Source organism: Pezoporus flaviventris, unplaced genomic scaffold (genome assembly GCF_033815535.1).
Source record: "Pezoporus flaviventris isolate CSIRO_AGI_PZ_B2104156 unplaced genomic scaffold, CSIRO_AGI_Pfla_v1 ptg000213l, whole genome shotgun sequence".
Taxonomy (NCBI): Eukaryota; Metazoa; Chordata; class Aves; order Psittaciformes; family Psittacidae; genus Pezoporus; species Pezoporus flaviventris.
Window position 1 is genome coordinate 846,088 of NW_026892761.1, and position 12,765 is coordinate 858,852.

General features: G+C 48.3%; 1 protein-coding gene across 1 annotated transcript; it reads right to left on the reverse strand.

Annotated features, from left to right (window-relative positions):
- Nucleotides 1–456: 456 nt before the first annotated feature.
- On the reverse strand, nt 457–10,459 carry MAPRE1 (microtubule associated protein RP/EB family member 1). Its single transcript, XM_061441893.1, has 7 exons — nt 10,320–10,459; nt 9,544–9,667; nt 6,827–6,972; nt 5,344–5,548; nt 4,851–4,960; nt 4,042–4,194; nt 457–3,660 (listed from the first exon to the last, which is right to left on the reverse strand). The coding sequence occupies exons 2-7, from the start codon at nt 9,662–9,664 to the stop codon at nt 3,604–3,606; spliced, it is 792 nt and encodes a 263-aa protein (XP_061297877.1). The 5' UTR covers nt 9,665–9,667; nt 10,320–10,459; the 3' UTR covers nt 457–3,603.
- Nucleotides 10,460–12,765: the final 2,306 nt, after the last annotated feature.

Consider the following 12,765-nt stretch of genomic DNA (forward strand, 5'->3'; position numbering starts at 1 on the left):
GCAGATCTCCAATGACTTTATCCCCCCCTTGCTCTCTCTGCACTAGAAGATCAGTGAATGCTCCACCTGTCCTGCCAACAAAGCAGGGCCCTGATGCACGTTCCTCTTCTCTGCAGGAACCGGGTTGTTTGCAGGCGCTGCAGTAAAGGCCCATACGTTATGATTATCCCCCCTAGCTCTTGCACCAGTATGGAAATCAAGGTCCATGCTGCATGCCAGCAGGGCAGCTTGAAATCTGCATTACAGTCCCCATTACATTTACACACCGACTTGCAAAACAGTATCTTTCTCTTGTGATAAGCAGATTCCAGCCTTACCCTTAACAGGCTGTTCTAAGAAAGAAAAACTCCCACTCCCGAAGGACACATGCTCCTGTGGATGAACATTCAACTAGACAGGCTACAAGGCAACCGAGTGCTTAAGCAGTCACTTTGAACAGTGATATACAACAGCAAGGAAGTTTTTGGCCTTTATTTGAAGGCTGTGAACAGTTACAGTAAGAATTGTCATTGCAAACAAGGAGCTTTTAAAAAAACGGACAATAAAAAGTTAAAAAACCATCCAGGAGTCCAGCTGCAAGTAAGACATGTTGGTACAGAGGAGACGTGAGCTTTGCTGCTTCCATTCCCATCGCTTTGCAGATCTCTGATAGAACTAAGACACTAAGAAAGGCTGGATGCTATTGGAACTGTTCCTGCAGGTGAGCATTTAACAGCAGATACTGTACCAGTGTCACAGAGTAGCTACGTTACATCTATGGGTTTGAGTTGGGTTTGGTGTTGTTATTTTCTTCCCAAAAAGGACATTAAAAAAAGATTATGACAAAGTATCTATAACGCAGTCATAAGCCGACTACATAAGTTTGTCCCCCTTCTATTTATAACTCATCTTGGTAGCAGAGACATGATGTTAAGCAACTGGAAATCTTAGCAGCCTTTGACTTACAATCCGAGTTTCAATTTCATTCCACAACCCACATCCAATAGCTCCACACATTCAGTAGTCTCACAGGGCTATTCTGACAGCACTATTTCTTACTCAACATGCTCTTAGCACAAAAGGCTATCTGCTTGCTCTGCTAGCAGAGCTCAAAATCCACCTAATGCCGCCCGTCTGACCACCTGGGTGCTCTGCAGTTCCACACGTGCAGGCTCCTTAGAGAGACCTGAAGCGACCAGGTGCCAGCACACAACTGGACTGCAAAAGCAGACACCCAAGAAGCCACCTTCAAATCCAGGCACATACTATTTGCCATCTTTTGCTCTCAGCAGCTGGAATGATGGAATATTTAGAGTTGAAAAAACATGCTTCCAACCTCAAAGCAAGTAAGTAATGGTAATGAAGATTTTATGTGCATCAAAACCCCCTTTCTACATCTGCACTCCTGGAGCTCAACACCAGTTTCACAACAGCAGTGGGCAATGCCAGCAGTGCCTGCTCTGCAGAACAGTGTCCACCAAGCAGGGGCAGGAAGAAGCCTGCTGGGAACACTTCCAACTCCAGGTTAGATGCATCACATAAGCACTTCTCTGAAGACGCTGCTCTGCCCACACATCTGGGGCAGTTACATTTGGGCTCTACCAAACACACTTCAAATGAAACACCAACTAAGCCTGCAGTTGATCTGCTCAGAGACTGGCGAGAGACCCAACTCACAGCTTGCTTATAAGTAACAACCAGCGCTGTAGCAGTTTTAAAACACTTTAAACAGACGTGAAGTCACATTAGGAGAAGGAAGCCAACAATACACTCACATTTCATCCGCTGCAGGAGGAATAAGGCAAAAAACCCAAGAATTCAAGCAATGGCTTCCCCCAGCAGACTCCAAAGGTTTCAACATCACCGCTACTCCAGCGAGCAACAGCTCTAACTGGGACTGGAGAATGAAAGCTGATACTCCAGGGCCTGCAAGCTTCCTCCTGAAAACTCACGAACTTCAGCTTCACCCAATGGGATCTGAAAGCACGAGAGACTCCAGCAGACGTGACACTCTTGAAATACAGAACTTTATTTAGAAACTGCTTAAAGTAGAAAAACCCTGTCAAGAAAAATCCAAGTCAAATATGGTTTCTCAGTAAAACGGAGGTTTAGGGCAACGAAAGTCTCAAAGGCCACAGAGAAATAGCACCACTGCAGTTTTAAACAATGGCTAGTTACTTGCATTTTTGGCATTCACTGAATTTGGGTTTTTCTCTGAATTTCACGAAGATTCATGCACTACACAACAATTACCATAAGATGCTCTCCTACACACATTTTAGGACAAGCTACCACCAGAAACAAATGAGTACAAGCACAACAGGACTGATCAATCTCAGTAGTGAAGGGGGATCAGAAGTCTTGCAGGATCTTGCCAAACACAACAGTAATGAGGGGCATGGTAGCAAAAAAAGGACAGGTAAGGAAAGGACTTTAAATATTAATATTTAAGTTAGTCTCAGTACTGTATTTTCTGCAATAACATTAGCTCTGTTAGCCAGCTCCTCTTAGTTTTTACCCCAGAAGACTACTGAACTGGCAAGTAGTATCACATATGCCCTGGCTTGAAAGGGGGGAAGAAAAAGGACAGAAAAGTCATCATCCTCATGTGCTCAATTCACTTGCATTCTAAACTAACTGCACAGCACAAGCCCCATTACAACTGCTGGATTTGCTCAGCATTCCTTGGGATGGGAAAGGCAAAAGAACAAGTGAGAGATCAAAAAGTATATCAACAAAAATGAAAAGCAACAGGACAAACAGAACCAAGAGCCAGGAAGGAAAAAGATACTTCTGAAGAACATTTCAGGCAGTAGGACTGGATGCCCTTTGCTTTTTTTGCTGTTATTTTTTACAGAAAACACAGTACATTTTAGCAAGGTCATTAGCCACAATGCCACAGAAAAAGGCTTTAGCACTCTTCAAGGTAATTTATGTGTCTCAGCTGTTCATACTCCCTCTACTCTTGTGACAGGCAACGTTGAGGCCTATTCCATCGAGAACTAATCACTTAGTAAGCAGCTTTCCACAGGAATGGAGTTTTGTTTTCATAGCCCCTTTTTGAGCACTTGCTGACAAGGCAGGATTGCCACGCAAGGCCTCTCAGCCAGCAGTGAGCGGAGTTAAACGTCTACCCCAGTATGAAGCACATAAAATCTCCTGTCACATTACTTCAATTTGGCATCTGGAGGCATATTTTAAATACTCTTAAGGCATTTTATAATAATTTCTGTGCTGCATTTTCACATTAACTCAATCTTTCCATGAGTCAGTCTTTAATTTCTCTACTACACACCACCTTAGATACAAAGAGTCTTCCCACAAACCAGTGTTTTACCAGCAAACCTTTCTGCAACAAGTTTCAAATGTTCAGCCTCTTGCTCCCTAAATATACCATTTCAATGTGAATACTGCTCTGCTACCAAGTGAGAAAGAGCTCCTAACTCAAACCCGCTGTAAAAAGTGAGACTTCTGCAAAGTGCACTTTAAGAAGAGGTACTTTTTTGCTTATGAAAAGAAACCAGTGAGTCCTCTAAGAATAAAGTGGAGTATTTTACAGTTAAGCACATGATCTGGGGCAAAGAATTCTGATGTTGCTGCTCTGCTGGTACAGTATGTGGTCTGTTAATACTCTTCTTGTTCCTCCTGTGGTGCTCCTTCGTCAGGTATCACAAAGCCTTCCTGAAGGGGAAGAAAACAAGGGCTTGAATGAAAATCTGCTATCAAACCAGTTCCTTGCTATTCTGTATGCTCTTCTTTTTTAACTTTTACCAGGGACAAATACCCCTTAAGTCACCATTTACAGTGTCAAGACACATCACCAGGAGAGTTATTTTCCTGATCTTTGATCTATTTGCTACATACTCTTCAGGCAAGGCTAGCCTTCTTCGCTGCCTGACTACAGTTATGTTATCTGATCCTTAATCAGAGGGAATAGCTAGGCCAGAAACCTAAAGACAAAAATGAAAAAGCAGAACTAGAGGAAGCCCTAGAAAGCAAACCAGCTCCCAGTTATGCAGGGAGGGAGGAACTATGCAATGCAATTTATACCAGATCACTTACATCTGTGGCATAAAGAATTTCCACAATCCTCTGCAACACTGGATCATTCTCCCCTTCATTCTCCTGGCAGATCAACTCAATGTTCCTCAATTTCCCAAAGTAGAAGTCTCTCTCCTTCTCCAGATCCTCAACAGTGAGTTTCAATACATTGATCTGCCAAAAGACATCAATAATAATTCATCTACCAAAGACAGAATTCAGCAGGATCTATGTTGCAGGCAGGGTCCCCATAGCTCTCAGGAGGGTGGTAACATGCAAAGCGCTTCAGAAGTAACCAAGATGGGGGGAAGGGGGACTGCAGGAGGAGGAGAAGGTCTGTTTCCTATATTGTAATATCATTGCCACAACAAACACCCAGTCCAACGCACACAATACCACTTAGAAAGTGTAAAGGCTTATGCCATGAAATAGGTAAAGCACTAGCTGCCTGCAGTCATCTTTGCTAACATTTTCTTTCAAGACAGCTCTAATGCTGATGGCAGTTTTAGTTGTACCACATTCAGCATTTCAGTGAAGTAGCAGCTGCTTAGAGCTCGGTTGGAATGCTGTGAGAGCTGCAACACAGCTGTGGAAATACTTGAAACAACGCTATGTGTGACATGGCACAGGGTTTGAATGTCTGGTACTCATGTCCTGCAGGAGGGGGCTAGCTCCTACAGGAGAGCAAGTCCATTACAACGGAGGCTTTTAAGTGATTTTAAATGAGATTCAGGTAATTTTATTCCATCTGCCTGACCCAGCCATTTCATGCTATTAAAGAATAAATCTGCAGATAAAACTAGTAACAGAGGGCTGGTTTGGTCACACACCTGCTCAATCAATCCTGCCGACTCACTGTCTCCCGCAGCCTTTTTGACCATCCCAGTCCCAGCTTTGGGAGTTGCTGCAGTTCTCTGTGCAACGATGGGCCTCTGTGGGGCTGCAAGATTAACTCAGGGTTAGTTCCTCTCAGAACACCTTTCTTCCTTCTAGAAAGGTATTATTCCCCTTCCAAACATATTCAGGCCCATAAGAGTTTGAAGATATGTCCCTTCCTTCTGCTTGACTCCATGTGACATCTCCATTTTTATTTGGTTTTGGTATGTGTCGGCACCAACCTTTGCCCTTTTCTCTTTAAAAGAGAAGATTGTCTTCTGTAGTTTCCAGATAACCAGGCACTACAGAGTGACTCAGTGTTTGCAGCCTAACACCTCTAGAGATGCAAACTACTCTCATCTCATACACTGATTTTAAATAGCAACTCGGTCTTATTTTCCCCAGAGGTTTTAATGATCTAGATAATCTTGTAACTATTTTCTCTACCTGCACAGCCGGAACCGAGAGATTTCTTGGGTTTGTTCACAACTGGAGCAACAAAGTTTGGTGCTACTGTCTCTTGGCCTTGTCGAGCCGCAACGGGATCATACTCCTTCCCGTCATAGTTCGCATCAAAAAACTTCTTGAACCACTGAACAAATTCAAAGTTGTCCTGAAATTTTCCTTTCACCAGTTTGTCCACGGGAATTATCTGGAGGGGAAAAAAAGTCAAAGTCATGTTAAGGGTAAAAAAACCTCTCCCTTGTTTTAAAATGAGCGCACTCAGAAGACCACAAATGTAATTCTTTGTCCGGTGTAGAGAAACTCCTCCTTGATAACAACTGTATGTCCCAGAGCAGGCCTTCTGCTGGTAACTGAATTAAAAACAAATCCTGCTTTCACTGTGAGGAGCCAAATAATCTTTAAGGTTCCTGCTACACCAAGTTTCAACATGAAACTTCCTCCTGTAAAGCTGAACTCAGGCAGCGCTTGGTGTCGTGAACCGGAACCGCGGAGCAGAGGCAGCACCACTGTGAGACCTAAACACCACCTTTCAGTAGGTTACAGTTACAGCTCCTCTGGAATGAGGAGCAGAACTTTATTAAACAGATGCAGCAAATTGTGAAGCCTTGTCTGTGAGGCCATGGGCTGAGAGTCTGTGGCCTGACAGGAGCCAGAAGCCACTGCCAGTACATCACCACTCGGTATGTGAAGGCACCACAGGCTGTCCAGTTCCAGGCATACAGCACAAGCTGCTGCCCTCAAGCTCAGCACCAATCAAGCTCGTGCTGAAGCTACCAGCCAACACAGCAAGATGTCTTTTTAGAGAAGAAAGAAGACTTTAACCCAAAGATGCTCTGCACCATACCTGCTGTCAGTAACTATTACCTACATAAATCACCCTTCCATAAGCACAACTATCATTCGATCTGAAATGATTAATTTCAGATCTCACTTTCACTAGCTTCAAATTCCCTCCAGGTATTAAAATATGTATTTCACAGATGTGTAGATGTGGTGCTTAGAGACATGGTTAATGGTGGCCTTGGCAATGCTGGGTTAACAGCTGGACTCGATCTTAAAGGTCTTTTCCAACCCAAACCATTCTATATGCTTGAAAAGAAGAATCTGAAATCCTCATGACCAGCAAACCAGCAGGTTATAGGAACATACCAAAACAGAGATGGTTCAAACAGAAAGCTCAAGTAAACCTTATCACATAGAAATGTCAGGATCAGTCTGTGCTACTGAAGCTGCACAGAACTACATGGAAAAATTCATCTCAGCATTAAGACCTGGAAACCTGATCTCAGCTGGGGTAAAGCAGGTAGTGTCCTATATCAAGTGAGGGCCCCAGAGCAAACCAAGTTTTGAGATCTACAAACCAAAAGTAAACTCTGCTCCCAGATTTACTCAGCTCTAAATTTGAAAGCACATTGCGTCTACTTTGCCATGAAGAGCACAGTGAATCAGTTACAACCCAGCTTACTTTGTCAACACCCATTCGTTTGAAACCTGCTTGTAGAACCTTGAAGTTTTGGATATACTCGTGTTCCAGTTTTGCTTGAAACTTCACTTTCTTGAGCGCTACAGACCCTGGGAAGAGCATGTCCATGAACTGGCAGTATGCAGCACCTGCCAAGAGAAAGAGAACACAAACCCTGGGATGAATCGAGGCAGCCCACTAGTGTAAAGTGACCCCTGTCAGATCAGCAAACCAACCTGACTCACCCCTCAGCTACACCATCCCTCAAAGGCAACTAAAGGGAGGAAACAGGAACCTTTAGTCTCCTGTTTTGGGGCAGCCTGGCTGTAAATAAGCTTAAGCAAGCTGCAGAGCCAAGCTCTTGGTCTCATGCCTTGAGGTCTTGGGAATAAGAGCAACCCTGCTCCAAGAATTCCAAGAGAGAAAACAAATATCCAATGAGTCACCCAATTTCCCTTTCTTCACAGATATCAGTATGGACCAGAGTTGCTACACGTGTCTCGCTGGCCTGTAATCACCTCTTATCAGCACTAATAGAGCTGAACCAGAAAAATAACTATTCTAAACACTACATTTAATCATTATTGAAACTGTGATACATTTACTGCCTACAAACAGAACCTGCACACAATTCAAGGTGCCCTCCAAGGCAAGAGGCCAAATTAAGATGGACTATATTTAAATCCAGCCTTTAAGGACTGAAATAACACAGTTTCTTTCTATTAATTTTAAATCTCTCATGACCTTCAATTCAGCTCTTACTGTAACAAGAGCAAACAAAGGATTCAGCTCAGACACAGAGCAAATGATCACCTCCAAAAAGATTCTTTTGTAGAATATACACACCCAACAAAAAAGATATTTAACTTGCACCCTCACTCTGCAGTGACAACATGTAACTGTGTGCCCCAAAACCTCAAACACGACATTCTGAGCACTGCTACCCTCACACCACCAATGAATTAAGTGCACACAGAGAGTAATGGGAACCTTGACCTCAAACTCAAATGGCTACACAACATTTCCTGAGCTATGTAAAGGCCATGAAGTACATGGTGTTGCTCTAAACAACTCCATTCATCTCAACCACAGAGTCCTATTTTGTTCACTTCCTACCAAGATATAATAAAATCTCGCTGTTTTTATCCATGCTGTTTGATCTCCCCTGGCTTTCAGTTCACTTGCTGAAGAACTCCAACACCCAGCTCAAAACCAGGTCACCTGCCAGAAATCAGGGGTTAGCTCACCATCGGTAGTCAGAGTGATAAGTGTGACAAAAATAGAGGGATCACAGCATAGGCCAAAGGTTGTCTTTTGCAAGCTCAGTTCGCTGCTGTAACCTCTGCTCTTGCCAAAGGCAGCAGAGCCAGCCTGGGCACTCCTTTCACACAACTATGACCAAAAGCGAAAGCCACTTCCATGCCTGAGGAAGCATGAGGCATTCTGCAGACACAGAGACATCACTCAGCACACACCACCTCAAGAGTTCTCAGGCTTGTCCCGAAAACAGGTGAGCTGAAATTCTGCACAGCCTCACAGCAAGACAGAGCACTCGCAGCATGCGAGGCTCACACCAACCCTAAGCACAATTTCCCAGCTGTATAAATCAACACTGCACAAAACAGGGTTTTAACCCGCCCATACAAAAGCAGACAATAAGAGAATGCATATCACTTCCCTTACTTATGTGCTTGTGGAGCTCTAGTGCCTTCACTCTTACAGGTTTCCTCCATCACCTCACTACAAAAAAGCCACTACAAATACCTGTCAGATGTCTGTTGTAAGTCCCCTGCTTCTCTGTAATCTCTGTGAACGTTTCTTCCACACACTCGCCCACATCCAACACTGACAGTCCCAAACTGACTTTAAATTTACTCCTTCCTCCTTTTATTCCCCATCTATCATTCCATGAGCAACACCGTATCTCAAACTCGCCCTAAGAGCTGCACTTCCACTCTGCACCAAGTGCCTTTTGCCTACCTGCTGCAGTTACCCAAATCACCATCTTTTACCAAGGCTGCATTTCTAGCCTTATTTTCTTCCAGCTCTTACTCCACAGACCATTATCTCGTGTTCGTTCCTACAAGCCTCCTCCCACACACGCTCCTCCCTGTGATGACACTTGACTTCATTTCTGTACCACAATTACTTCCCCCTTTCTGCTGACGACTCTACCGAGGTCCAGCTGTGCTAAGTCAGCTCAACCCAAAGCAAGCTGAGGTGACACCGACTGACACACTCCTTCACCAAGAGGAGTCATAAAGTCCAGAAGGTGAACCTGAGTCACCAGAATCCCTTCCTCACAACACTCCCTCTGCCCAGCCTCCCAGTGGTTCTTTTCCATAAGAAATCCCCTTTATTTACTCTAGTTACTACACTTGTAAGACCTACTTGATCCATTCAGACTAAATACTTCATTTCTCACTGGAAAAGACCCTCTCCTAAGGGTCTTTTTTCATGTTAACCCCCATTCCTTCTTATTTCATCTAAACTGCAGTGAGTCAGAAGAATACACCTTCTCATTATGGTTACATTATTAACAGCCATTTCAATAATGGCCTAACCACAACTAGACTGTACCAGTGACCGTGGATCTGTTCACACCGGGAATGAAGCCACTGGCATGGCTACTGAGCGCCAGCACAGTCACACAGCACGGTGGAACCCCTGCAGACCCGGGGAGCACCTCCGAGGCGGCAGCCCCGGCGCTGAGCCCTCACCTGAGCAGAGCTGTTCGATCTTTGTCAGCGTCAGCTGCAGAGACTCATTGATCCAGGCCAGCATGTCATGTCGACTCAAGTTCTCGATGGTCACTGAAGTAGAATACACATTCACTGCCATTTTCTGGAAGGCACAACCAGCGGCGTTAGTACCACAGACGTTATCACCAAACGTTCCCACGGCTCCTGTCGAGACAGGCCTGACCCAGCAGCACAGGAAACGCCGTGAGGCGGCTGCAAACAGCTGGGGTGACCTCGTGGTTGGGGCTTTCTGAAGACCCATTAACACTCCCGTGGCAGCGCTGAACGAGCCGGTGTCCATCCCGCTCACCGGGCGCGGCACCGACGCTTCCTGCTCTGCCCCGGTTATCGCTCTCCCCAAGGCGCAGCACCGAGCGGCCGGTCCCACCCAGCCCCGCCAGCACAAAGCGGAGCCGCTCGCTCGCCGCCGAGCCCCCGGTGCAGCTGCCGCCGGGCAGGGCCGACCGCGCCGCACGCCCCCGCCCCGGGCGGGGCACGGCCCGCACCCACCCGCCCGCCGCCGCCCCCCCTTCGGCCACAGCCGCGCCGGGCGCTGGCTCCGCCGCCGGGCCCCCGGTTCCCCGCACCAGCGGAGGGGCGCGGCCGGGCCCTGCAGGCCTCGCGCCGCTCTCCTCACCGCCCGCCGGGCCCGGCTCGCCGCCACCGGCCGCTCCCCGAGCCCGGACCCGGTCCGGGACCCGCCGCCATCCCGGGCCGGGCCCGCAGCCGCCCCCCGCCGGGGCCCGGCCCGTTACCTGCCCCGCTCTCGCCCCGTCTCCTGCGCGTTCAAACCGGCCCCGCCCGCCTGCCCGGGACCACGTCACTCGCACGCTACGCGCTTGCGTCACGCTTGCGTCACGGCCGTCGCCGCGAGCGCCGCTCACCGGCGCGGGACGGAGCCGGGCCAGGGCGGTTGCTAAGGGGCGGGGGCACCCGCCGCGTCTCTAGGGCGAGGCTCCGCCCATCCCGCCCACGGACTCGCCTGCGATTGGCTGTGCCGCTAGCCCCGCCCACAGGTGCCGCGTGCCCGTGGGGTCTCCCACGGCTCCGGTCCGAGGACGCGCGCTCCGGTCCCGACCCGTCCGTGCCCCGATGTCACCCATCGGGTTCCCACATCCCACCCAGCGCCTCCGTGGGCGGCAGGCAAGGGGCGCCCGTCCCTGCGTGAAGCCCCTTGATCTCCACACACAAACGTGCCAGTGAAGGGCTGCCCGGTCCTACAGAAACACCGGTCTGTAATTAGACGGCAATAAACGGTTGATGCGGATCCCCTTTTCTCCCCCACCCCAAAGCTGTTGGTGCCTTGTGGGCACGCAGGTCTGAGCTCTCCCGCTCCTCGGTACAAAGAGCGACGCAAAATGTGCTCAGCAAAACGATGCACTTCTTTTATTTGCAAAAGATTGTATAAAAACCCGCACAAATTTCATCAACAATCCTTAACCTAAAAAAATAGCACCAGGGAGAGTTAGAAACCTTTACAAAAGTGTTAAAAAGGCATTTCTGAATCTACCTCTCCTTACAACATCTTATAAACACATAATAAAAGGCAGCTCTTACAGGGAAAACCGTTTCAAGGAAGACTTGTCTACTACAATTCTTATCAAGTAAGCTTAATGCCAAGACAATTCTCATCCCTCTTTTATCTTTGTGTAAATTCCCCGAGTCCTTTTTTTTTCCCTCATCTATTTATTTTTCTTTTGATCAGATAAGGAAGGGATGTGAGACCTGGAGCATGAAATCAGAGACGCTGGGGAGTGGAGGTTACGAGCCAGCCCCGTTTGGAAACATAAAAACCCATCAGAGGGTCCCAAAGCAGAGGGTGGCTGTGACCCTTTGGCTCCACATCGGGCTCTGGCTGGGGCTGGGCACAGGAGTTAGTGTTGTGTCACGGGTCCAGGCTCGGTGCCAGAGGATGCAGATGGGTTCAAAGCTGGTGATTGCAATGCTGGGGCTTCCCCAGCATCCACCCCATCATCTTCCCAGCCAGGGGCTGGTGACAAAGGAAAGCTCAAACACATCACCTGAGCTCAAACACATCACCAAGAACAACGCCCACTGGGAAGACTTCAAAGAGTGACCTCTGGGCAGGACCAAGTGAAAAAGCCTTTCAACTCCCCAGGCTTCCCTTCCTGCCCATTCCCAAGTGCGGCCTTGGGCAGGAGCCCCAGAGAAGGTGGTCCTCAAAGCCCAGGGTTGAAAGCGGCACAGAAGAGTGGAAAGTGAGAGGCTCCCTCCTCCAAGGAGGCTGTCATCCTCCACCACCCATGAGAGGGGTGAGGAGGGCCCCCGTGTGTCAGAGAGGTAGAAGGAGCTGGGAGAGAAGCTCTCATTCCCCACTGATGCTGTATGACACCTCATGAAGCAGCCTGGCCCGTGGTTTGGACATGATTCGCTCTGAGAAGGCACCAAAGGATGCTGCGAACAGGGTGTAGTGAACAGCAGAGGTAGGGGAGGACAGAGGGACAATGGGGGACACCACGGGTTGTTTCAGTGCATTGAAATGTGCATTGGAATTAAGGGGGCTACGGAAAACCTGGCACAGGTGGGATGGGCTCCCTGGGACTTCACAGACAGCAGGAAATCACCTCGGCAAAGTCAGGGAGCAGGAGGGCAATAAAGTGAGCACAGCAGCGGCTGCAGGAGCTCCTGGTTCAGCCCCAGGCTGGGCACAGAAGCACAAAAGCATCCCTGTGCATGGGGAGATGGGCGAGCAGGGAAGGAGAGAGGTAGAGCAGAGCCCTGCCTGCGGACCCAGGACCTGCCCCAACACCAGCGCCCGCAATGGGGGGACGCACGCAGCCCCCAGCCACAGCAGCTTTCCCACCTTGCTGCCCATGGAGCGGGATCAGCACGGGTGAGACCGGTGCTGTGCTCCGGGAACCTGCAGCCCCACTGGGGTCCGGGGGGATCTTCCCTGCCAGAAAGCTCCTACATCACAGCCACCACGCTCCCAATACTGCTCGGCTTCACAACACGTGGGGGCAGCAGCTTGAGGACCATCCTGACCCCTGCACTGCCCTTCCTGCTCGTGCACCACATTCACTGGGGATAATGGATGCTCAGAGAACATTTTCCTTTATGAACGCTGGAGCTCAAATCCTCCCTGCTCCAATTCCTGTGTAAGCTTTCAAAGCACTCAGCAGGATTTTTAAAATGGAAGGAAAAGGTTGTAGATGCTTTAAAAAAGGAAGTAGTGAGTAT

Bases quoted from the DNA above. Each gene is read 5' to 3' on its own strand.
- MAPRE1 (XM_061441893.1), bottom strand. From the start codon at position 9,664: ATGGCAGTGAATGTGTATTCTACTTCAGTGACCATCGAGAACTTGAGT. The intron at 4,195-4,850 runs GTGTGTGACCAA...GTCTTTTGGCAG, and splicing joins CGGCAGGATTGATTGAGCAG to ATCAATGTATTGAAACTCAC. The intron at 3,661-4,041 runs GTAAGTGATCTG...CTTCCCCTTCAG, and splicing joins AAATTCTTTATGCCACAGAT to GAAGGCTTTGTGATACCTGA.